The sequence below is a fragment of the Enhydra lutris genome, unplaced genomic scaffold (assembly GCF_002288905.1).
Source record: "Enhydra lutris kenyoni isolate GAN:26980312 unplaced genomic scaffold, ASM228890v2 scaffoldscaffold3, whole genome shotgun sequence".
In the NCBI taxonomy this organism is placed as follows: Eukaryota; Metazoa; Chordata; class Mammalia; order Carnivora; family Mustelidae; genus Enhydra; species Enhydra lutris.
Window position 1 is genome coordinate 60,328,607 of NW_019154087.1, and position 26,162 is coordinate 60,354,768.

At 39.6% G+C, this 26,162-nt stretch overlaps 1 protein-coding gene across 1 annotated transcript in view; it reads right to left on the reverse strand.

The window, feature by feature from the left end:
* The window catches only part of LOC111154584 (SH3 domain containing ring finger 1), a 191,482-nt gene that overhangs the window by 15,255 nt on the left and 150,065 nt on the right, over positions 1 to 26,162 (reverse strand). The window contains exons 5-10 of the mRNA XM_022514249.1: positions 24,225 to 24,527; positions 19,283 to 19,393; positions 11,134 to 11,297; positions 9,756 to 9,926; positions 7,137 to 7,396; positions 5,867 to 6,228 (exon numbers count right to left, since the gene is read on the reverse strand). Of these exons, the coding sequence (XP_022369957.1) occupies positions 5,867 to 6,228; positions 7,137 to 7,396; positions 9,756 to 9,926; positions 11,134 to 11,297; positions 19,283 to 19,393; positions 24,225 to 24,527 (1,371 nt within the window). The remainder of the gene's footprint in view (positions 1 to 5,866; positions 6,229 to 7,136; positions 7,397 to 9,755; positions 9,927 to 11,133; positions 11,298 to 19,282; positions 19,394 to 24,224; positions 24,528 to 26,162) is intronic.

Sequence of the window (26,162 nt, forward strand, 5' to 3'; positions counted from 1 at the left end):
ACTATCTGGGTCAGAAAATAATTACCCGATGATAAGAGAGTGTAATTTTTATATATAAAAATAATTTCTGAACATCACCTAAATAATTTTCAATAGTCATATCACAGAAGATGAGTACAATATGGGAAACCTTAAATTCTCCTTCACAAGCAAAAATAAATTTCATTTGAGCAACTCATAAAGTTAACCACATTCAACCCACTGAGTCTTCTTTATTCCTCTCCTTGCCCTCAGATGTACAAAGAAAGGAGCAAGAGACAGTCTTCCAGGCCACTGTCATCAAAAATCTACACAGTCATATTTCCCAAAATCAGTCATTATAAGAGATCTCAAAAGCTTAATTCATGATTGTCTAATAATAATCACTCATTCCTTGAACAAATATTTACTAAGTGCTGAATATGAACCAACAAAGTGTTAGGCTCTGAGACTACAACAGTGAACAAGACAACAAGGAGTTCACATCCTCTAGCACACATAAACACTGCTGTAAAACAGGAGCTCTGCAGAAAAATAAAGCAGGGTAAGGGGAGAGTGATTGACCAGGGAGTGCAGTCTGAGATGGGAGGCTCAGAAAAGGCTTTTTTAAAGAAGTGCAGGGAATGAGGGAAAGGCCATATGAAGCACCAATAGGTTCAAGAATCTTGTTAAATGCTTTTATAAAGATTTCCATATTTTTTCCTAACACCCAGCTGATGCGACAGGAACCAGTATTATTCTCATTGCCTACACCTCTCTAAGGTTCCCTAAAATCACACTGCTAGTAAGGGGTGGAAGTGGGACTTGAACCTAGCCTTTGCTCTTCTGAGAGTTCAGCACAGGCAACATCTCTAGAAGCACATCTACTCGATGGAGTGATAAGAGCAGGTATGTTTGCCTGAGGGCTGCACATCATAAAGGTCACTCTGTATGGAACTGTGTGCACATCCACACTATCCATACCCGGATCTCAGCTGTTGGCAGGGGCAGGAATGGGATTCCAATCACTTAACATGGACAGTGGCTTCTCCTTGAGAAAATGAAGTGGCGAAGCTCACAGACCAACTTGTTTTTGACAACAAAATAAGAACTGGAAGTGAAATCACATAAGCAAAGACAGTGATCAGTAGAAACTCTGGGGTAAGTGTTCAGAACAGAAGAAAATGGCTATTTTTAAAAACTTTATTTTTAAGTAGTCTCTTATACCAACTTAAAACCCTGAGATCATGGGACGCCTGGGTGGCTCAGTTGGTTAAGCAGCTGCCTTCGGCTCAGGTCATGATCCCAGCGTCCTGGGATCGAGTCCCGCATCGGGCTCCTTGCTCGACAGGGAGCCTGCTTCTCCCTCTGCCTCTGCCTGCCACTTTGTCTGCCTGTGCTTGCTCTCTCTCTCTGACAAATAAATAAACAAAATCTTTAAAAAAAAAAAAAAAAAACCCTGAGATCAAGAGTCAATGCTCTAATGAACCAACCAGGCACCCTGAAAATGGGTATTTAAAAACTAGATGAACCCTCTGCTTAAGAAAACCAAGAATTAAGAGCAAAGGTCCTCAAAGAGCAGATTGTTTGAAGAAGATCTATGGCTCCTACAGGGAGGGAGTCACTAGGACTTTGGGGTGGGACTTTGAGGCACTAAATGTTGATCTTTTGTGGGCCACTTGTAGAAATGTTATCTTTTAGAAACAAATCTAGGATATGGCAGAGGGCATGAGAATCAACACCTACTGCTGACCGTTATGGGAATAAATGACAATGTCAGAGAAGAATTACACTATGAAGGTAGGGGAAGGAAATGGAAGCAGGTGAAGTAAAGTGGGGCCTCAGAGAGGGTTTCTCTTCTTTCTCTATGTGAGGGTTAAAACTGTTAAATTAATTATACCATTAGAGATTTGATTAGAGGCTATTAAGACTGAGGTGATTTTAATGTCCTAGCAGCTTCCATTAGCAAAACCAAAACCTAAACTTGTAAACACCTCCAGGTTAAGAAATCAAAAACCTAAGGATAACCAATCACAAACAGCCACCTGGGCTTTCCCAAATAAGGCAGCCACTTAAACTCTAGCCAATCAAATAATGTCTCTGCTCTGCTTTGATGTGTCCTCTACATAATTCTTGCCCCTGGCTCCTGTTGGTAGAGTGCTCCTAAGCACTTCAGTTTGGCACTGCCTGATTTGAATATGTTTTACCCAAACAAACTCTTAGAATTTTTAATATGTATCAATTTGTCTTCTAATGAAACTTAGAAAACATAAGAACAGTCAACTACATAATTGGTGTGGGAAAAAAGATTTTATTTTCTGAATGAAAGCCTAACATACCAAAAATATTTACTGTATTTTGGTATATGAGGGGAAAAAAGTATATATACACTATAGTATTAATGGCTGTCTTTGAAATCTTGGATCATATTTAGGTTTTCAGTTTGGATATTTAGATTTTTCTCTCACTTCTAAATAAATATGTATATTTAAAAATTTTTTATAATAAGAAAACATAATAAAACACAGGCACACACGCACACGCACACGCACATGCACAGGAGTATCTCATAAGGATTGGGAAATTCATCTGGAGACTAGCTGATTAAATAATGAAGCCTTCAAACTGAATATGCAGTTAGAAAAATGTCCAGATAGAGCTGTTAAACTGATAGCTGTAGAAGACATGAGGGATCCCATAGAAAGAAGAATAACAATGGCAGAAAGATCCAGGATTTCAAATAAGAAATAACAGATAATGTTTGGAAATATATTGTAGAGTTTCAGATGCTTATCAAACCACAGAACCAAACCACAGAATGCAGTTACCAGACAAATTAGCTACAGGGACAAAAACACCTTTTTTTTTTTTTTTTTTTAAATCAAGAACAAAAACACATTTGAGGTAAGACTTCCAAATAAAATATTGTTCAAAAGGAATAGCTTAGTTAGGCAAGGAGCCACAGTAGTCCTGTGTGCACATCAAAAAGTTATAGATCTCCATGGAATACCAGTGGTAGCTCACTGCAGACAATTTATGTAGAGAGAAAAGGACAGGGCAATTGATAAGCTATCATTTGAGAGACACACCACACACTATCTAAAGAATTTAAGTAAATGGATGATGCTGATCACAAAATGATGAAAGCAGATAGAAATAACAAGGGGACTGTCAAATACCTAGATACCTGCTGGAAGTCTCAACTAAAACTAGGTCTCTATACAATTAGAATCTCTGATGTACTTTTTCCTTGAATTGTTAATCATTTAATCTCACTTTGGATCTAAATCTGATCAACTGGGGGAATGGGGGGGACCAGCAGGGGGTGGAAAGTTTCGGTCAGTGAAGCAGAAATATTGAAAACTTCGAAGTAAGCACCCAAAGAGAAGTTGGCTATAGTCAGATTTGAACTCTGAAGTTTAAAAAAACTGATTTTAAAAGTCAAAGAAAATATATGCATGACCTGAAAGTCAAAAGGAAAGAGACTTCAAGAGGAATGGGAGGGCTCTCCAGAATGAAATTCTAACCATACAGCTGCAAATTATCTGAGCAGATGAAAATGTGGAGGCATCTAAAGGCACTAATGTGATCCCCCAGAGAGCGGCCTAATGGGCTCAAATTTTTAAAGGACTTGGTACAAAAAGATCAAGAGAAGGGTCCATAAGAAAGAATATATCGTGGCCCATAACAGCTTAAACTTGAAATAAAGGGGTGGGGGGACAGCCTTAAAGTAATGTTTGAAACAAGAAGAACAGGAAGGATACAGACCTGCTGTTTGAGATGGATGGTGGTTCTCAGAACATATAAAGAAAGGGAAGGATAATTTTCAGACTAGAAAGAAAGAACAAACCTTGATAAGAGGGAAATGGGTGAAGAGATTGGGATTTAGAGATCCAATAATTCCTTGCCAGGATGAATTCACCCCAGCACAGAGAGAAAATTAAGGGCTAAAACGCAACAAAATAATCTTTGACTAATCCTGGTGAACCTGAAATCAGGTCAACTCAGCAGGGCGAGAAGGGCATGTGAAATCTTAACTTTCAAAAAGAAGACAATATTGCATTTTGCGGACTGTCTGGAAAATTCTGGAACAGTGTATTAAATGAAGTCTCCCTGATATATCCAGAACATTCAATGAGGCATAGAAGATTTAGGAAGGAAAATTTGTAATCTGTGACAAAAGTAGTAGTGACAAAAACTTCAGGAATATAGCCTCAAAAAGGAAGATAACTCTGAAAAAGGCAAGATATCATACAGAAAGAAGATCAACAATTTTTATGTAGCCCCTCAAAATAAAGAAAACAGCATGGGACACTCTGGAGCTAGGGCATTCATGGTCAATGAGGGTGTCCAAACAGAGGCCAGTGGCTATCTGCCAAGGATGGGGACTCAACAGGATAACCTGTTAGGTCCTGTATTAGTTGCTGCTGTAACAAATTACCACAAATTCTGTGGTAAAAACATGTCCTAAAATTAAGGTGTCAGCTGGGCTACATCCCTTACAGAAGCCCTAGGGAAGAATTTGTTTCTTTGTCTTTTCCAGATTCTAGAAGCAGCTGCTTGCATTTCCTGGCTTATGGCTCCTTCCTTGAATCACTTTGATCTCCTCTGGACCCATCCTCCTACCTCCCTTTCAGGAAGACCCATGTGATTATATGAGGCCCACCCAGATAATGTAAAACTATCCCCTCATCTCAAGACCTTTATAAAATACCTTTTGCCATGGAAGGAAACCTATTCTCCTTTCAGGGCTCAGGAATGTAGACATCTTTGGAGAGCCATTATTCTCCTGGCATAGGTCCCTTTCAAGCCTGTGATTCAATGAATTCTTTCCTGGGAGGGCAGGAACTGCAGAGTCCCTGTTCTCAATGACTCACTGTCCTGAAACCTTAAATTGTGAACTACAAAACAATTCTTTAAAGATACGGACAAAGATGAACATGTCAGCTTGAGTACAAGTTTAATGTAGTTAATTATAAACACTGAAGAGATACCAATCTTTTTCAAAAATGCTAAGGTTAACCCAACAATTAAATATTAACTTTTTAGTAGGCTGTAAAGTTTATTTCCTTATAAACCCCTATTTACAGGCTTATGTAACCATTTAAATAGAGTGACATACATTACCACTGAACCAGGTGGCTAAGAGTTTATGACTACCCTAGAGCTTCCCAGAATTGGACTAGAACGTTAGGAGAGAATGCACAAAATACTGAGGAAAATACAGGATTTTCCTCAGGTTGTTACTTCATTTGATTGTAATACAATTACCCAGACTTTATTGTCACTCTTCAATTTCTGTTCACAATTACTCACCATCAATTTCCCTTGCCTCCAACCACCTATCTCCAAACCCAACCATAGGTTAGTCTTTCAAACACAGCTTTCCACTAATTTTTTCTTGGAAATTTAGCCCCAAATGAGAGATTTTTTTAAAAGATCTATGAATTTAGAAAATAATTTTTCACCCATATTTCAAGTCAAGAGGAAAAGTATCCATGCTGATTATAATCAATACACTGTAGAAAAAACAAACCCACCATCAACACTTCTGATCAACAATTTCAACCCTTTTGTATATTAAATTTTTTTTGTAGAACTGGCTGAATAGGAAGAATTAAGGACAGCACAATGATGAAAGAATGAGTAACTAAAGAGTAAAGAAAATTCTTCCATGAGATGTAAGCTGCACGAGAAGTGACTAAGCCTCATTCACTATGGTCTCCTAAACATACAATACAAGGCCTGGCAACTAGTGGGTGTTTCAGTGCAGAGAATCATGAATCGAGCACCTGGCATGGTGACTCACACATGGTAAGCACTTGAAGGACTGCTTAACAATGAGTCCTTTCATTAGTTAGAAAGGATGGGACACAACATAAGCAGAGGAATAGGACATTGATCTTACTTTATTATCCTTGTCTGGCTTTGTTGCTGAACTGTTCCCACAGGCCAATGAAGCACTGTCAGGAGAGGTGGGGAGTCCAGGAAGAATGGTCACCGCCCGGCCACCAGGCTCACTCTCCAGAGAGGCAGTGGTGATGTTTGCAGAAGTCAGTGAAGCAGCCGCAGCACATGCCAGGGGGGCACTGACTCGACCCATGTTAACAGCAGCCACGTGGGTGGCAGGGCCTGCCATTGGAGATGGAAGTTGTGGGGAGGCCAAAGGATGATGGGGCAGGCCCACAGATGCAGCACCCAGGCAGGCGGTGTTCTGTACTTGGATGGGTGTCACCGCTGCTGTAGGGCGTTCTTGGTTATGTGCTGCAACTAATAGATGACAGGAGAGAAAACAGCAAAATTGGACTTTCTAACAAATGCTACTCACCAAAACATGAGTCATTTCACTACATCAGACCATAATGAAAGGCTACTATTGCATTTTTACAATAAATAATGGATGTATGCTGGTTTAAAAGCACTTAATTTTAGCTGGGTCCTTAGACACTGTATTTCCTTCCAGATCAGCTCTTTAGTCTGTAGAGAGCTTGGAAACTCAGCTATGACCCCAGGCTGTTCAGTTAGAGAGGTCTTTCTGCAGATTTATGGACACAGTCTGTCTTTGTGGTACTCTAGAGTGTCAGATTAGGTTGGCCCCCAGGCCTTTTCAAAATGATTCTCTTTTCAATCAATCAATCAATAAAATTATTCTCCCTTTTCTTATTAACCATTTTCCCTTCTTTTGGTTTTTATGATAGAATTTACAAGTTTACCTCACCACTGTTACCCAAGACTCTTGGGTAGGTTTTCAATGCTATAGAAAGAAGAAAGTTATTTAAGATCCCACTGGGTCTAAAACAGACTTGAGATTAAGTTCATCAGAAATAATCAGCACACTGGTTAGCTAAATACGATGTTGTCACGTGGCTAATGGCACTGAGACCTGAGCTCCAATGGTCTTGACTGCAGAAGTCTTATTTTCAAGTCCTACTGACATTCTTAGGATCAGCCTAATTTCTTTCAGACTTTCAATCTGTAGATCAGGCTTGAATTAATGTGTGGGGCAGGCTTAGCCAAAATAAGCAGATGTGGAGTACCACTGACTAGACCGTGCTTGCCTTATTTCCTAATGTTCTTCATTACTGTAACACGACATCTGCTTTTCTCAACATCTGTTATGGAAGAGCTGGTATTAGGCAAGCAACCCATTTCCTGGTACTTTCTGGTCTCCTCCTTACCTGTCCTCACAGCACTGCGGGCCTGGTTGACTGTCATCTGCCCAGTCATGTGCAAAAAGACCTTAGCCTGAGGACTTGTCTGGATGTGAGCTGCTGACACCACAGCTGTGGGGACAACACTGGGACTCCCGGCCATACCATTTCCCTGGAGCTTCTGGGTAGGCCCACCTGCAGTGGAAGGACTGACTATAGTCACCCCTCGACTTGTCTGACCAGCAGTAGACATAGGGACTTTAGCTTGGGAAGCATTTGTCACGGTCCTGTCAAGACAGAAACAGACAGAAAGCCCAATCCATCAGCAAAATGGAGGAGAGAACAATTAAAGGCAAGAAAAACGACTCTGGGCTTTAAGATAGAACATTTTAAAGAATGAATGGAATTATTTTTACCAAATATAAGAATGAAAATTCAAAGCAAAGATGGCCCTGAAGGAGAGGAAGGTCTGGAAATACACTGTGAGTCACAGAAAATTACATGTCATATTCTGCTCAAGAATATGCGTTTACTGGGTTCAGCTTTCCATATCAAGGCTCAACACCTCCACTCCCTTAAAGGCCTTGGATTCTTCTGCCTCAGCCATCAAAGAAGTTGATCTGTTTGTTATTGCTGCTAGTAATGTTAGCAGTTTCACTCCTTTCTCATAGCTCAGCTCTTATTTTTTTTTGCCCTTCTCCCTGCTTGCCTCCAGTTCGGCATCACACAAGGGCCTGTGCGCATGCATGCATGTGCAAATACACATATGCACACACTCTTGGAATATTCTCTCTGGCTTCTCTTGACCTATCTAATTCTCATGTATGGTATAAGGTCCAGCAAAAAACTCTCGTTTTCAAGAAGCCTTGCCTAAGGCTTAGAGCTTAAGACCTTATGAGTCTATTGTTTCATGTGAATTTCTTCCTTCTATGGTCCTTGATGACAAAATGTGTTATTTTTACCATGTAAATTCTTTATTAAATACTCCTGATTCAGTAAAAGTTCCTTGAAAGCAGGACCCCCATGAAATGGTTCTTTTACATTCCTCCAGTTACAGGGATACAGACAGCTCTAAAACATTTACAGGTTGAATTAATTAAATTAGGTTCAATGTAGTTTTATGTCATGTATTTTTTTAATATTCTAAATCCACTTAAACAATTCTATATATAGTAACTTTCTACTACATAGAACACTTCGTTAACTCAAACATCCTTATTATTTACTACGATAAATAACAGAGAATTTATTGTAAGTAAGCATCTCTCCAGAGACTTTTAATAATTTGTTTTTAAGGTTATGAAAATGCTTTCCTTCATTAACTTAGTCTTTGTTGTGGTTTGCTTTGTTTTATTTCCCTCAGTTGTTGTGCTGGTTTTTTTTGTTTGTTTGTTTGTTTTTTCTCACTAGGGAAGGTCTATCTGCCATTTTCTGGATCCTGAATGTAGATTTTAACATATACAGAAAAGAAGGTTTATATTGACTAAAAATCTGCAAGTCAAATTGAAGCTAACATTCTGTCACCATCTGCAACAATAGTGATTTTCATTTGATTAGGCTGCTGGCCAACTTATAAATCAAGGCCAACAGCTGACAAACATGTCAGTTCATTAAGCCATTTATTTAAAATCAGGGTTTTGAGGAAAGATTTAACACAGCTAAACCTGGACCATTTATTAAAAGCCCAGTAGCTAAAAACTGGGGCTCCTGCAATGCCATTATAGGTCTTTCCATTCAGTTTCCAAGGCTACTTTCCTCAGTGACAAGAAGGTGGACTATCTTTAAATAAATTTTGGGTAGGGAGGAAGGAAAGAAAATCTTGCATACTTAAAGCTCCTATTATCCTATAACATGGTTTTTCAACCTCAGGGACATTTTGGGTCAGACAATTCCTTTTGGTAGGAGGCCGTGCTGTGTACCGTAGGACATTTAGCAGCATCCTTGGCTTCTATACACCATATGCCAACAAAAACACAATCAAAATTGTGTTTAGACATTGTCAGATTCCCTTGAGGAGCAAAATCACCTTTAACTGAAGGATCAAAGTCATATTTAAGGAATTTTATTTCTGACTGTTTCATAGAAATTAATTGCCAAAATTGCAAGGAAATCATCAAGCTATTGGAATAAATACAGAGCCAAACACCTAGGTTTAAGCACTTCACTGTGCGATCTCAGACAAGTCATTTAATCTCTCAGTGCCTCCGTTTTCTCACCTGTTAAGTGGGGATAATAATAGCAACTATGCCAACAAATTGCTTAAAGACTCAAGAGTTACTTTGTGTCATATGCATTTTGAAATCTGCCTGCATGGCATATAGTAAATGTTATGTAAACATGTTAATAATGTAGCTTTTGTTTATACTAAACATGATATTTTTTAAGCAGAAAAATGTTGAAAATGGTATAGTTGGATCTTCTCACATGTAACTTCAAGCAAATAACTTAAAACCCAGTACATATATTGGTGGAAACCTACAATTTCACATATACCCATATGAAAAGTAAGCTAAGAATTTCAGAGTTAGAAGGGATTTCGCAAGTATAGATATGAATTTTTAAAATGTTGGCTACATAACAGGCAATTATAGTGTGAACAAAGCTTCTCTGTTTAGAACTTAATAAACCATTTATTCAAAACCATACCTTGTGACTGGTGCCACATAATTGCCAGGGAACACCCCTATCTTGCTGGTATGCATCGATGTCCCTTTGAACCAGCCGTCCTGGCAACGCTCAAACACTAAAAACATTTCCCCTTTCCTCAGCTCCAGCTCATCCTCTTTCCGGGGAGTGTATGGATATATAGCAACATACCTAGAATAGAAAAGAATATGTGTTTCCAGGCTGAGTAACAGATAAACCCCAGGATGCACAAAAACTCTTCCTTGGTACAAAGTCTTGAATATTCTATACACGTGTAAACAGAAAATATAATCCTTTAAACCTGTAAGTAGCATTGGTAATCTTCCACTGAAAAAGGTTTTGCAGCCTACATTTAAAAGACAGGGGCCTTCCTGATTAAGAACTGCCAACCTGGTCCCCCCAGTGTGAAGGTGACTATCCCACCAAATGGTATTCGTGGGGTATGAAAGAATTATGCAGCTTCCCAAAGTGCCTAACCTGCTGCTGGGGATTAGGGACCCAATGGGAAACTTGAGCTTTTCAAATGGCACTTGTTAGACGTGGGAAGTAGCCCCGAATGAGGACATATGGCAAGAAATCCCACTGGGAGGCACAACATGCTGCCTTCCACACACAGGCTGAACCTAGAGGCTCGGGTTGCACCTGCTTTTGTAAGCTCAGCCTGAAAAAATGCTGAATTTGAAAAAGTCAAAAGGAAAAAAAGCCCAGATCATAGAGAGTACAAAACCACCCCACAATGCAAGGTGACTATGCCACCAACATATGGAAACCAGGCAGGCAACACTAACCAACAGTTTTTGTTCTTTTTTTCCTTTTTTCTTTTTTTTTAAACCAGGGCTCTAACATGTTCCACATATAAAATCACACAATGTAGGAGCCACAAAAATCTTAGCTGTATTCTGCCATTGGTAAACACTGAACAAGACAATGAGACTTTTCTGGATACTTATTTCTGGGGACTTCCAGCTTTTCACATGCACACTCCCTCTAGATCTGATTTGTGTGGAGTATCCTCCTGTTCTTTAGTATCTTACTGCAAGGAATGAAATTGGAGACAAAAACCTCAAAAAGAAATCATACAAAAAGATGGCTCCATGTACATATAGTATTATGAAGAAGCGAACACTGTGTTTCCCTAAACTGTAAAAGGCCCTCACTCAGCAGGATGGCTGCCTAGCGAGCTCATGTTTGGACCCATTTCGTTTCAGCAGTTTCCTAATTATATGCATGACTGGGTTTAAGTTTGCAGAATGCAAACCACTTTGGTGAGCCATAAGCCTGTCACCAGCTCCTGTCAGAAAGGTGTTTGTCTACCTTTGCTGATTGGGCTTAGTCTGAAATGAACTTTAAAGCAGTAATAAATGTCACCCTCACTTACACACTGGGGCGAGTCTGAGGCCGTAAATGTGCAATCTGGTCAGCGGGTCCTGATGTGGGCCTCTGTCCCATTCCCGCAGCAGCAGCAGCAGCAGCAACAGCGGTAGCAGCGCCGGGAGGTGTGGAGGCCAGTAAGGGGGGTGGTGGAAGAGGAGGATTCATTGTCTGGTATGAGGTAAGACAGAGAAAGAGAGAGTGGGGGACAGAGAATAATAATGAATGATTTATTTATTTACATCTTTTATGGAAGGTGGGAAGGAAGAGGAATCAGGAATCATAAGAAAAGACTTTCATGGAATCCATAAGGAGCAGAACCAGCAGGCTGCCTTCTATAAAAGCCTCCTCTTAAAAAAATCTCATCCCTTGTTCTCCTTTAAGATCTTAGAGCCACAGCAACTTTTTCAGCAAACAGGTAAGTAAAGACACTGGGGAAGAGGGAAAGGGAAAAAATGGAACAACAGCATGTAATTTTAAGATTAATAGTATTTTTCAGTATAGACTTGGATGCGAACCCTGATGCTTTTCAAGGGGGCAGCTACAATGTCACACTGCTTGCTAGGAATTAATCTGTGATTGTTTCTGTAACTTGAAACTTAAACACAACACAAAAAAATTTAGCTATACTATATCTCAAACCATTCCTTCAGAAGAAAATTTCCTTTGATGCCTGGTTTCCAAAAAGCCCAAACAATAGCAATCCACAATCACTGGGCTATTGTTGCTACTTTTGCTTATTCTTTTCTTAACTTTGCCAGCTTTTGAAATTTAGTACTATCAAGGCTGGTAATCTTTAACAAGTACACTAGTGAAAAGCTGCTGGTTCCTTTACGGGCACAGCCTAATGGGGTTCTGCCTACAGGATTCCATGCCTTTTGAAAATCAATGGAGCAATTGTTACTTTCTGATCTATAAACCCAAGATGATTCTTTAGGGTCTGTATACCGAAACTCCTGGGAAAACAGGCACACAAAGACTTGCCTGAAACCCCACTTCGCCCTCCCCAAATCTTTGAACCAGTAGATGTAAAAACTCAATCAAAAGAGAAATAAGGAGACTAAAGAATGCACCTAGGAAAGCATAAATGGTTTCTACATATCAGTGTATAAATACGAAAAACCCAATGATCTCTAAACATAGTTCCTAACAGTCACTCTGTTTCTGTTTCGTGAAATAAAAATTCGTATCTCATCAACATTTGCTTCATCTGCCCGTTAATGTACATACTTCCAGAAACACAATAAACTCAGCAGAAAAAAATTTCAGAGTTCTAGACATATGTTGCAACTGTTTCACACATTATATTTAATTTTTTGCTGAAGTGACTTTGGAGAAGGATTTTTCCCATACCGAAGCTGAAGGTGTTGTGGAACATGCAGTGCAGAAATAAATGAGTTGCAGAGCTCCTTATAGAGCCCGAACCTGGAGAAGGCAGAGGTGAGTTCCAAGAGTCAGAACTGCATGAACGTTACTCACACTCTCCATATAAAACACGGCAGCCTTAAGACTTGCTACTACTCTGGAACTGCATGCACTGGGGCTTAGAATCTTCAAAACCTTTGACCAGGAAAAGGTCAAGCATTCACTCCATTCAGGCTCCCAGTGACAAGGAAGAGAAACAAAGATAATCCTGGTCAAACACTCAGCACACGTGACCTGGGCACTTCACTGGTAATAAAGACACATCAGTAGCTTGTTGGGCAAGATAACACAACACGTCTAGACTGTACCCCAGGTAATACATGGAGACTGTAAAATTACTACTCAAATGATTTTCACTGAAATCTTCCAAAGCCCAGTCTCCGAAGAGCGTGCCTTAGAAAGGAGGAAGACACACTCAAGAAGGAGCCCAATGAGAACTGCTCCTGGAAATTACTTAAAATAGTGCCTAGGGCACAGAATCAAAATGCTCTATTTCACACTCTGAGTAGAATTCTATTTTCAAGAGAAAAGGAAATTAAAATTGTCTGTTATATCTTAACCTTATTAAAGCAGAGGCTGTACTAAATTAGCCCTATGAAGAAAAAGGCAAAAAAATATCTACGGACCTGATAACACATCACATTCTGTCAACAAAATGTAAAAAAAAGGTCAGCTCTTTCAGTTAAAAAACACAGTGAGCAAATGTTTCATGTACATCCCTTTCACAAAGAGTAAGTCAGAAGTCACTGGAGATATGGCTTAGAGGAGGATATTCTGAAAGATCCCACAGGTTGTGCTTGAGAGAAAATGCAGTTCTCTCTCTCCTTTTTGATGTTGAAAGAGTCTTAAAAAAACTGGGCAGAATTTTTTCCCCCAATGTTGGGTTACTTATCTTTGGGGGAAATGTGTGTATGTGTATGCACGTGTATTCGGTATATAAGCACACAAAGACCAAGAGAGAAAGTCTGATTAAAATCAGATTCCTAGATGTTATTCAGCCCTGTGGGGTTAGTAAAATGATAGGGCTCTGGTGAGTCCAGGGCTGTGACAGACTAGGAAGTACTGTGGGTTGCTTTATAAACAATTTAAACTGAAATAATCTGGTGATGTGGAAGTTCAAAAGGTAATCCACTATGTGCTGTGCTTCAGGCAGTTTGCTATCCTGCAAGACCTGAAATTTCTACAGAGCAAACCACAGCCTTTCATTCACCCAGAGCTGACCTGGAGACTTGCTTATTATTTCATAGTCCAGGCCAGAGCAGGCCCCAGAGGCCAAGACTCACTCTCCACCAGCAGAAAAAACATCTATGGGCCCGCAAGAAGTATAGATCACATTTTGCTCATAATATTTTGTTAATATTGCTCAGAACCAAATACCACACTTAAATGCCATTTTCACTAAACGTTACATACTAAATTAATAGGAGCTTAAAAAGAGCTCATCCCTTGCAGTTTTATTTTATGGAAATGCAGCAGGTCTATTATTATCAAAGTTGTCTAGAACTATGGGGCAGGCCACAGAAATACTAATATAGAAAACTGGATGTTATTCTGATATTCATTAAAAATGAGCTTCCTCCATGTGTTTCTACAGATTCACATCTTCTGTTCACGGTCTGTGGTAATGGTCTGAGACAAGAATTACTACTTCTGAATAAATAGCTTAAAAACAAGACCGTGGTCCACTAATGTGAAATGATGACACTTCACCACACTCAGGTTCTGTTGCCCTGACCCACTGACCTTGAAAGCAGCATAGCTTTACACTGTAGAAGGAGGTGGGCTTTGGGGTCAGAAAAACATAGATTCTAATCTTGGCTCAGCATCTTAGGGCAGTCCTCGATTTCCTTATGTTAGAATGAACACCAGCCAACAACTGTCCTTTCCGAAAGGGCTGGATTCTAAGCCAGATACGCCACATTTGCTAGTGCACATTGTGAGTGAAAAGTTGAAGTGTGTGGGTGTAATAGCACTCCTCTCCGGTGTCCTCTCCTCTTTTTTGCTCTTTCATGGGACCAAAGAGTGGTTAGGTCTGGATCTGGCTAAAGATAAGTGATAAGATCCATTAGGTTTTAAGCACAGCCACGGGCTGCGTCCACCTTACCAGTAAAGTGCTTTGCTGATAAAGTGCTATGGAATTTGGGGCACAAGTTCAACCAACGATAAAGGATTTGTTTTCTTTCCAATATTCCTTTAGGTATGCATTTCCCTCACATTCATTTCTACCACCCAGGGTAAAAAAGTGACTGGCAGGATAGACTTTGCCATTTCTGTGTTCCTTGGGCAAATACCATGTAATATCCCCCAATGCCAGCATCCTTCCCCACCCCCCCCTTGGACATCTGAATTCCAGTCAACCCACTTTCAACCCTATACTTCAACATCTCTAAACAGCCCCTCTGGGTACTGAACTCAGATGCATGTATACAGGCTGATGGAGACACAGTTCTAGCTGCTCATGCTCCCTCAAGTCAGCATGTGAGCCACTTCAGCAGTGTAGAGCAGCATTCGTGCAATTATGTGAGTAGTCTGCTTTATTTTATGCAACGAATAAGAAGTAGAAAAGTAGAAATACTGACACTACTGATTTAAAAAAACAAAACAAAACAAAACAAAAAAACAACAAAAACTTAGGTGTCAGAATTCAATAAAATTAAAATAAAGATGGAAGGTTCCAAGTCTTAAGTCTCAACTGGATGCTGATTGGAATTAAGCCAGTCAGTGCTGGGTACAACTATGAAGAAAAAGAAATAAAATTAAAGAGTATTATTAAAAATACTAGAAATAGATGCTTAGATGATGTTGTCTAAAAGGCAAGATGTAATTAAGAATTTGGCACTTCTTTTTTTTTTTCTTTTTTCTTTAAAGATTTTATTTATTTATTTGACAGAGAGCACAAGTAGGCAGAGAGGAGGCAGAGAGAGAGAGGAGGAAGCAGGCTCCCTGAAGAGCAGAGAGCCAGATGTGGGGCTCGATCCCAGGACTCTGGGATCATGACCTGAGCCGAAGGCACAGGCTTTAACCCACTGAGCCACCCAGGCGCCCCAAGAATTTGGCACTTCTTAAATATCTCTCCAAGAATGGAATTTACCTCACAATTTATAGATTTATTGTTCTACATTTGATTTATAAGAAGAGATATCTATGATATTAATTGGCTTTGTATAAATTACATAAGGTCTCTATGCCTTAATATGTCAACCTGTAAGATGGAGTTATAATTAGAAATAGTTTAGGTAAAGCTGCCTTTCCCAGTACCCTGAAGCATAGCAGAAGCCCATTAAAGAGAAGCTGTTGTTATGATTCATGAGACTATGAAGTCAGAAAACTGTCTTACTCATCTTTGTATTGCGGTCACCCAGCTTCGCAGATAGAAGTTAACAGATCCTCAGTGAGCTTTTCACAAATGAGAAAATGTTCTGTGCTTCTGCCTCTCTTAGGACAACACGATATGGATCAAGAGGTCTTGGTTCCTATGTGCTAGAGTCCTTTACTGTTGTTGCTGGAACGTTCTGGCCATATTCTACCCCTACTCCTGATTTTCAGAATTCTCACCAATTCCAAAGGCTCAACTTGTACCTCACAAACTATTCGACACTGGCAGTTCCACTGCCCTACTTCCAGAGCTCTTCCCTGATCCTGGTGATAGCAGTTGAGTCCTGCTGAGCCTTCTACCATGGGTTCCAATGGCTAATTCCATATTGGCTATTCTGAGAACCTACATCATTTAATTTGCTTCTCTAAATAGATACACAAGACATATACTATGTGTGTACATGTAAAATTTTTTAAGTTAGGGTTACACATTTTTGGAATGCAATCTGTTTATAAGTTGGCCACAGGCTGTATTTGGCTTTTACTGACCTGCCTAACTCGTGACATCTTACAGCTAAACACCTCTCAGCTGGTACAGGGGATCAGGGATTATTAATCACTTATTTAAGAGTTCTTCTGCCCTTGTGCAGAAAATACAAGACTAATATAGATCCTCACCCTCCTCCCTTCACAAAATTAGTTGGGAAAAAAACCCTCACTACTATTAATAGTCTGATGTCTGAATTAGATAGCTATAATGCCAGTTTTGCTCCTAATATTAGAGATCTAATATTTTAACTGTTACATGTGAAATGTGTAGGACAATATGCTCCTAACTTCATTCTGCATAAAAGATTAGCAAGTCTCAATTCATGATAAAATGCTAGAAATAATTTTCATTTCCTATTCTACTGTTGCCATAATAAATCCACACCATGAAAAGCATGGTTTCCTCTTGACCAAGCTGCATACTATTGCTATGACAGTGCTCAAATTCTTTGAAAATATTTCCAATTTTAAATAGGATACTTGCCATGATTAATGTGAGATACAGAGGGTAGATGCTGCTGAGATCCCCCCCACTTCAACTTAGCATATTAAATCCAAAACCCTGCTGCCAACCTACCAGGGACTTGGAGATCTAGACATCTCCTGGGATGACAGACAGGTCTGTTTATAATTAGTTTTTCATTAAATTGAATTGGCACAGTACACATACTGTTTAATAAACCTTCCTCTTGCTTAACATGCAGGCTTTCTTATATAATCCTAGCATGAAATGGTTGAATATAAATTAACTTTTGTATATTCATGCTCTCTTGTGACCTGTATCACTGATTTGCCCTAGGGTGTGCCTCCAGCTAAGAGCAACTGGCCATCTACTACACTGTAAAATTTTCAGCCCACAAGGGCTGAAATTCAGCCAGCTCTGTCTTTTCCACTAATTAATTTTTCTAAGATCAGAAAATGCAGCCTTTTTCCCTTAAGAAATTATGCTAGAATTTTTCCACACGAAGTAATCATCTGGAAATGGAAATATCAACTGGTTGTGTATGTATTGGGGAGGGAAGGGAAGGAAGGAAAGGTCTTCTCTGGAGATGAGAGGGCAGGATGATTATGGAACTTGGCTCTGGTCAAAACACCTGGGGCTAACAGAATCTCATGGAAACCAGTAACAGTTAACTGAATTTCACCTTCTCCCTAGAAAAATCAGCACAACTTTTCCTGCACCAAACAGTTGTACTATCAAGGAAGCTGTAATCGTTCTGGGAACATTAAAAAAAAAAAAAAAAAAAAAAACAACTTTAACCTCTAACCAGAACATTATTAACTTCCATTTAAATGCAAGAACATGCTTAACTATATAAAAAGTTTTCTAAAGTCTAAGTCAAGCTAAGTAATAACTCCACATTTATTTATATCCCACCTTGTTTCAAAGTAAAATGAGGCAAAAGGAAAATGAGGACAATAAAACTAGATGGAGCCAACATCTCTACTAATGTGCTAATACACTATAAGGTCCTAGTTGGGGCGGGGGTACAGATTTTGCTCTAAGCATTCTAGTAGAAGGAAACATAATCTTTACAACATACATAAAATCCACAACTTAAAAACAAACCAGCTGCCTAGAAGCCTCACTATTCCTGGTACAGAGAGCAGAGAAACCATAACACAATGAACCAGGCCCAATGAACCAAGGCATTCTGAGAGCCAACCAGTGGAATGTGTCACAGGCTCACCTTGTAACAATCTTCAACTGAGACCGATAACAAGATCAGGAGTAGTCAACCCTACTACATTCTAGGCATGGTGAGAACTCTCCAAAGTAGATAGTATTAGTTTCATTTTATAGGCAGGGAGACTAAAACTTAAAGAGGTTGAAGATTTTCATGGTCATGTAAACAAATAAGTGGCTGAGCTGGGCTTTCAGCCCCGGTCTGTGTTCCCATCCCTGGGCCGTGCTGTTTCTCTGACAGCATCACAGCCAGGTGAGACTCTGTAAACCAATTTACAGGGTTGGGGCCCACTGGGGAGATCGGATGCACAGATCTATCTTTTCTATTCTCATTCAACTTAGCACTGAAAGAAACAGTCTGAAAGCACAAGCCAAGGCATCAGCCTGGATGAGAGGTGCCTCACAATTGCTGGTTCCTTGTAGTTCATATGCCTGCAATTGCGGGAAGCGGGGATTTAAACTATTGTGTTTCTGCTATGGTTGAATTTGCTTGTTTCTTCTTCCCTTTTAATTTTCTCTCCATAGTATTCTTCTCTGTATCTATCTCCCTTGGCTGCCCTCATTTCTCCTACTGATTTCTCCTATGAGGTATGTTGTAAAGCAATTAGTGTTCAGACTCTATAGGATGCTATGTCTTCAGGAGGAAAATCAACACAATCTGAGGGAGGCTTCCAAGGCAGCATAGCCGCAGCTACCGTCATGGAAGACGAGAAACCAAAAGGTGAATCATAAGTGGAGAGATTTGAAATCAACTCATTGTGTGACTCAAAGCAAACCGTTTAGCTTTTCGGATCCTGGTTTCCTCAGTATCTCTATAAAGGTGTCTTTGAAAGAACAAGTGAAGTCTAAAAATGCAAAAGAAATGAAAAAGAAATGTTCGGTTAAGCCTTTGGGAAATCAGGCTGAATGTTAATGAAAATTAGAAGTATTCTGTAGAAGTCTTCTAATGGCTTCAGGCCACTGATCCTCACTGTTAGAAATTATGCAGGAAAAATTATGCAGGCTGTAGGCAAGAGGCTTTCTCATTTCTTCTGTGAGATGACCAGAGATAACAGATGAAAGAGACCCACCCCTACCTAACAAGTGTCAGTGTAAACTGCAGGTGTTAGGAGGTGGGCTGTGCCAGATTAATGGGACTGAACAGCTAGGAGAGAAACAGAGATGGAGAAGCTATACTCACTCCAAGGGCAGCTGGGTAGGGAACATCCGATGGGAAAGTGAACGAGGGGCCAGTTGTCACTGGGCTGCTGGGGGGCGGGGTCACAATTAACCCGGTGGTACTTATATGAACCTGCCAAGAGAAAAAAGAAGTTAATTAAAACACAACTACATTTAATACAACAGACTATACTGGCTAAACCTTGGGGAGGCAAGTCACAATTTTTAAAAAATATGTATCTGTAGTTTCTATTATGTGGGGAAGGCAGAAGCTCTTTCAGTTTATTCAATCCACATTTACTGATTACCTAATCTGTATTCAACACTAGGTGGTCATGTGATAAATACTGGCCACTGTCATGTTTTACATACAGAATTCAACTGCTGTTGGCTTTTGCAATAACACACTGCTTCACCTGGGAAGCCACTGTGAACCAAACTGATCTTTCACGTGGTTAGTCTGGCGCTTGACTAGCCCACTAGCAATTTCCCTGAAGATCCTGTTAAGGTAGGTCATGGCTGAATATTCACCTGTCTATCAATATGTAAATCTATGTGAAGTGCTTAAGGTATTTTGTTATTCTCGGGATCATTTTTCATGACTCCCACTTTTCAGTGGGGATGCATAATTAAAATGCAGCTGCCTAGACATGCCTAGAGCAGGTAATTATTTATAAAACCTTTAAAGGAACAAAGTCAAGCCAAATTAGCTGTTTTCAAAGGTATCTTATCCCTGATACTATCCAAGATTAATTTACTAGAAAAAAATTGAGTCATTCAGGTCATTTCATTGCCTGTGTTCAGTTACTCGATCAATTTCACTTGCACTGCATATCAGGTCCAACTACAGAATGCCATCATTACTTGATGCTGCAGAAGTAGGTGTGTGGGTTTCTACACAAATGGGATGTTTTTCCTCCACTATTAAAGGAATATGATTGGCTGGTACCTTGTTTCTCCAAGGAAACAATGATACACCAACGCCAGACCTTTTTAATAAAACTTAATCCCAAACATAGTTCCCTCAATTCCCATATATTAAGAAAAAGATTTTCAGGACAAAGAAAAACTCTGAGATTAGTTCCCAGAAACCTGAAGGAAACTCTGAGTTTCCCTGCTGGGTTAGACCTTGCCAAGGCCAGGGATAATCAGCATCACAGCATACAGTTTATTTCCACAAATGAATCTATGTTATACATGGAATCCACATACTTTTAAAATCACATCTGTACCTGTTAGCTCATACACTGACTGAACCAAAGGCTTAAACTAAGCAGATCTAAGGGATAACCTAACAACAGTTTCTCCCCAAACCCTCCTGTGAACCAAAGTGTATTTCCAATCAATTTCTAATGGGAAGCGCACTGTTTTTTCATCCTAGGATAAAATCTAGTGGCCTTCAGCTGTTTCAACTAATAAATCTGTTTATATACATACCCCAAGGACATTTGTAAGTTGGCACCACATAAAAGATGGAGTTTTTCTGAGAAGATGCTATGAAGCTCACTTCAAAATGCACGCCATTATCATGGAACCTTTGGGGTAGGAAAAAAAATACCAAAATACAGCTTCCTAGACCTGACCTTATATATATCTAAGATTAAAGATCTCATAATTTACTGATGTTTCTCTAAAAGCCACAGGCTGGGAGTCAAGATAGTTAACTGCTAATGAGTTTATTGTCTTGGAGCTTGACCAGAGGCTCTCTAAGGTGTGTGCTGTCATAGACACAGGAGTGAAGCAGTGAACACTGAGATTCCTGCAGGCACCAGCCAGCACAGGGCCACTCCTAACCCTGGAGAAAAGGAAGAGATAAAAAGTCACCAAAGAGTAACTAAAAGCAGAAGCAGCAGAAGTAAATTGGCTGAGGGTGAGCACGCCCAGAATAAATGCCCTGAATTGGGAAAAATTGATTTTCTACTGTTCTCTTTTCTTCATGGAACAGCAATTTAGCTTGAGCTCCCCCACAAAAAAGGGCTCTGTGGAGAGGGAAAGAGGTGGGGAAAGCAAATGGAAATGAGTGTGTGCACCTCTGGCTCCCCTGAAGCCACTGGCAATAAAAAAAATGCCACAAAAACACTTAATATTATGAAGTATTCCTCCAGCTGGCGAGGCCAAAAAATATGACTGTGGCCAGAGACAAAATGTCTTAGTTACTTATAGCATCATATGCTTTTACAGATGTCACTTACAGACATCTGTGCGTATCTATTTTGGTGACTCACCTGGACAGTACAGTCTATAAATAATCTTCTAATTTATGCATTTGCAAGTTCAGCCTTTACTCAAGAGTCATCAAATATAATCGCAAGCAAGCCCTTTGTTCCTCTCTTCTGTCCATTTCCTCATCCTACTGCCTAGAATTTGGATGTCATGGCGAGATCTCTAAATTCTAAGGATATTCTAAGAAACATAAGGATAAGGTTCTACCCATATGATGGAAAGGCGAGCTAAAAAGTGCCATCACAACAGCACTGACTGCCTAATGTAGATTCCAGTCAGGTGAGAGAAAAATGAACACTCACTTCTTTGGGCTCCTTACTGCAGACTTTCTAAGCACAACCAAACCTAATTAAGGAAAAGCAAGAGAGAAAATGGGCCAAGTCAAGATAATAAAATATCCTTTTTCTCAGCATGGAGGAAGCAAAGGAAGGAAGGAAAGGAAGGAAAGAAAAATGGGCCAGAGCAGGAGAAGTCAAATCTCTTGCGTGGTCCTTTGTGGGGCAAAGGAAAAGGACAGTCCTATTTTAAACAGTCTCACATGAGCGATCTCACATATACACCAATCTCCATGGTTAGGAGAATGTTTACCTGTCACCTATGTTACATTCACTCATTGCTTTACTATGGATTGTGGTTCCCTCCAATGTACACAGTACACTAGACAAGTAGTGTTTTCTGTAAACCTGGGCTGGAGAAGCCAGCAGCACTTGAAACATCTCCCATCAGCTTCTTGAAATAACTTCTCCCTGAGGCAACACATTACCACCTAAAACAGAATGTATTCGAATATGGGAAGAGGGGTGGAACAGTTGAAGGGGAAACTGTATTAATGGAACACAGAAAGAGCCTTGTTTCCTAAGCTACTCCAACCAAAACAAAAATAGCTCTATTTTTATAGTCTTCATTCCCAGCTCTGGTGTGGCAGCGTCAGACATGCTCACACCTGACGACTGAGTTCTCTACAAAAGATATAAATGCTAGGTTTATCCTCCTTTCTCTTTTAATTTTCTCTAATGCCCAAAGATTACCATCTATTCTTTTAAAGCTATTCCTATTCTGAGTTGCCACTGTTCTTACTAGAAACTTACCTTTTAACAAAACATCATTGTGCAAATGTTGCTAGGTCACAAAATAAAAACCTCAGTCAAATGATTCCGTTTTCTTGTAGTGAATGGCCATGGTTACTAGCCACCTCTGTCAGAACCTTATTCAAAAATCCTTTGAACCTTTCCAGAGTAACCTCACTTGGTATTTCTTACTCCAACCTATAATCCATGTCTATTTTGTACATAGGTTTAATCAGTTACATGTAAAAAGTAACATAGTTCTCTCTACCCATTTTTCAAGAGACTCATTCATTCCATAAATATTTACTGAGTGTTTATTGTATATCTGACACTTGGGATATACTGGTGAACAAAAAAAGAACTTTCCCCTCACCACACTTATGTTCCAGTGGGCTATGTCTGTGTCTCCTAGTTCTCTCATAAGATCAAAAGCTTCGTTTCTCCACCACTGAAAAAACACCAACAAACCACAATCCCATTCAGAAAATGAATGCATTTAACTCACAACATGCAGGATGAATCTAAGGGAGCAGGGTCAAATAAATGAGGCCGAGAGAAAATAATTTTTAATAAAAATGGCGAGGAATACCAAACACCACGTCGTAAATGTTTATTCTACGGTCCAAAACAGGCACTTTAATTAACTGTAAACTTTCTGAGGACCAGGACTATATGTGTCTCTTTGTTTCTGTAAAGGAAAATAATTGATTTTTGTGTTTTGTTTTGTTTTGTTTTGAAAAAAACCACAGCTATAATATAGAGTGTAAAATCTGCATGAATTTTAAAAGCTAAATACAAGACTTGAAAGAAACTTCTCCCACTGTGAAAGGCGCTTCAGACAGGGCTCTTTGACCTTTGGGTTGAGGAAAAATATAGCCATCATCTAATTGGATAATTACAGCCGTCCTATAACTTAGGCAGAGCTACTTTAGTGGGCTTACTGTGCAGTCCAGAATTAAGGCCTAACACAGGGAAGTCCTATAGTCCATTATCACAATATACATGGTGCCTAGAAGGGTCTAGTAGTCGGGCACCAAATAAATGCCTGCTGACTGAATGCATATTTCCAATCATCTTATGTGTTCTCATTAACACAAGAACAATGTGGGGCTATTTCTTAAGACAGTCCAAAGCCTTGATGAACTAATGAGATTTTTTTAAAAAACTAGGCTTATTTCTAATTTAAATTAAATGTTTCTTCATGTCATCTCTCTCTCTTTTTTTTTCCTATAACTCTTACTGGGAAGCCTAAAAACCAGGGTAAGTCACACACATGCAGGCAACTGTCAACTTTGAGTTTCAACTGTAGCATCTGCAGCTTGGATGAAGATAAAATTTTAGTTGGCAAGCTCTCCCAAAGCAGCCTTGTGACAAGGTTCTGCAACACTGAGCAGTTGCCTAAAACTTAGTATTATTTAAAACATTTTGTCATTTCTGATCCTTCCTTTGAAAATGACTTGAGTAGTTTTGTGTTAGTTTTCTCTTCTCCATTTTTCTACCTACAGAATGAAGAAAGGCTTTACTTCCCAGGAAAGCTACTATCCCCCCCGTTTTAAAGGAAAACTATTCTCCTCAGAAGGCAAAAATAAATAGTATTTTTCAGCTAGTAAACAAACATGCTTGTGGGTAGATCGCTTTGTGCCCAAGCTCTTCTCACACCTTTATAAGATTTACCTGAGAAGGGGCACTGCAGGAAAGCCCAGACAGCTCACTGATGCGTGCAGCAGCTGTGGGGTTACTGGAGCTGATGAGGACTGGAGGGCTGATCTCCATGGAGTGGCGGTTCTGGGATGCCTGGGAGGACTTGCTGGCCATGGTGAGAGATGTAAAGGAGTGGCGCTTTTTGGTGTTCTTCTTGGTGTCAGAGTGCTTTGGGGCATTGCTGCTCTGAGCTGCTGCAGAGGTACATTCTCCAGCATCCACTCCTGGCACAGAAGGCTTATCCCATTCTATCAGCTGCTTAGCAGCCGAGTTAAACTGCAAACCAAGAAATCGACATAGGACAGTTACACAATTCTCAAGGACTCACTGAGATTTATTTTCAATCAGCTTTTATCTAAAATTGGAACATCACCACTTTAGAGTTTGCATGTGCAAGTATACCTTTATTTCCACATGAGATGTCTTTTCTCTCAATACTGGGATTTCATTATATTTGTCACCAATAGATGTTAAAATAAGAATAAACCATTCTAATTCAAGACCAAAAAGGTAAAGAAATTTCCCCAAGAATTTTCAGAATACCTAATTTTAAAATTTGCCCGTAACAAATGAAGATTTGTTTCAGCTCACTGGTGAAATCTAAAGAAGAACAGTTAAAAAAGGGTACATTTGTCTGACTGAATCCTCTATTGCCTGATAACGGCCGGGTATTTGCTCAGAGCACAAGTGACATCGAAGGGGCAACTTTAGGGTCTGGTATAAATGGGCAAGACAACAAAGATGAAACCATTATAGGTTAACTCATGTACTGCCACATAAATTAACCTGCTGCTTCTATGAATTTTGAAAGAAGTTCACAAAAAAGCTGGTAGACATTCTTGATATGTTTGTCATGTCACTGCATCAGTTCTTTTTCATTTGTGCTTACAGTTTAAGATCATAACGGGGTAAAACACGAAATCCAAGTCCTGTTGGCAAGCTAACTGTCTATTTGAAAAGTTTTCTGACTATAAAGGGTCCAAGGTGTCAAAAGCTGTGCACCAGGCCAGTAATACCAGCAAGAAAGGAAGGAACACAAGATTTGTTTTCCCTGAGGTATAATAAAACGTTTCCAGAAAGCTGCAATAATAACAAACTATACAGAAATTACCTAGATACTACAGTAAAGTAGGAAATCACTGAGTACTTAGTTTAACCTCTCATAAAAAAAAAAAAATTAAGATGTAAAATTATAGACTTCTTAAAAAGGTAATATAGGTAAATATTAAGGATAATAGGGATTTTCTCATTTCAGCTTTGCACGGTCAGCACTTCACAAATGCCGATCATCAAATGCTATTTTCCACCCACCTAAATGGTTAGGACCATGTCTCCTTACCCTGTTGATGAGAACGTCCTACTCAAAGAATGGAAATCCTGTCAGTCAATATTTAACAAAGTGAACTTGCTCAGGCACAACCAGGCGCTCACAAAGCTGTACTAATTGCAGCTCCGTAGCCAGGGCTTCTACAGATGATTGCAAATTGATTAACAATTTGTTCCTGTCGCTCCGCAGGGACTTGAATTCATCTGGCCTGTTTGATCTACAATTACCAGGGAACATCTTTTTCAAACATGAGCACGCATCTCCTTCAAACTTCTAGGATTTTTTTCCACATGATAAACTTTCAAGAATAATAGGCAGTAATGCGACCATTAACACCTACCAATGCCTGAACTATCAATGGAGAAAGAGGATCGTAACTGTGTGTTATGTGTTTAGGAATGAAGAAATGAGGTACTATTAAAGGGTGGCCTTATTATAACATTATAATGACCTCTGACTAAGAGACTACCTTGGTCTAGCCATCTCATCATCTGGTGGTCCCTGAGAAAATCAGATGGCCAAAGGAAGAAATGTTACTGTTTTACTATTACGGTAAGAGTGGTCCAGACTTCAGCAATGCCAGA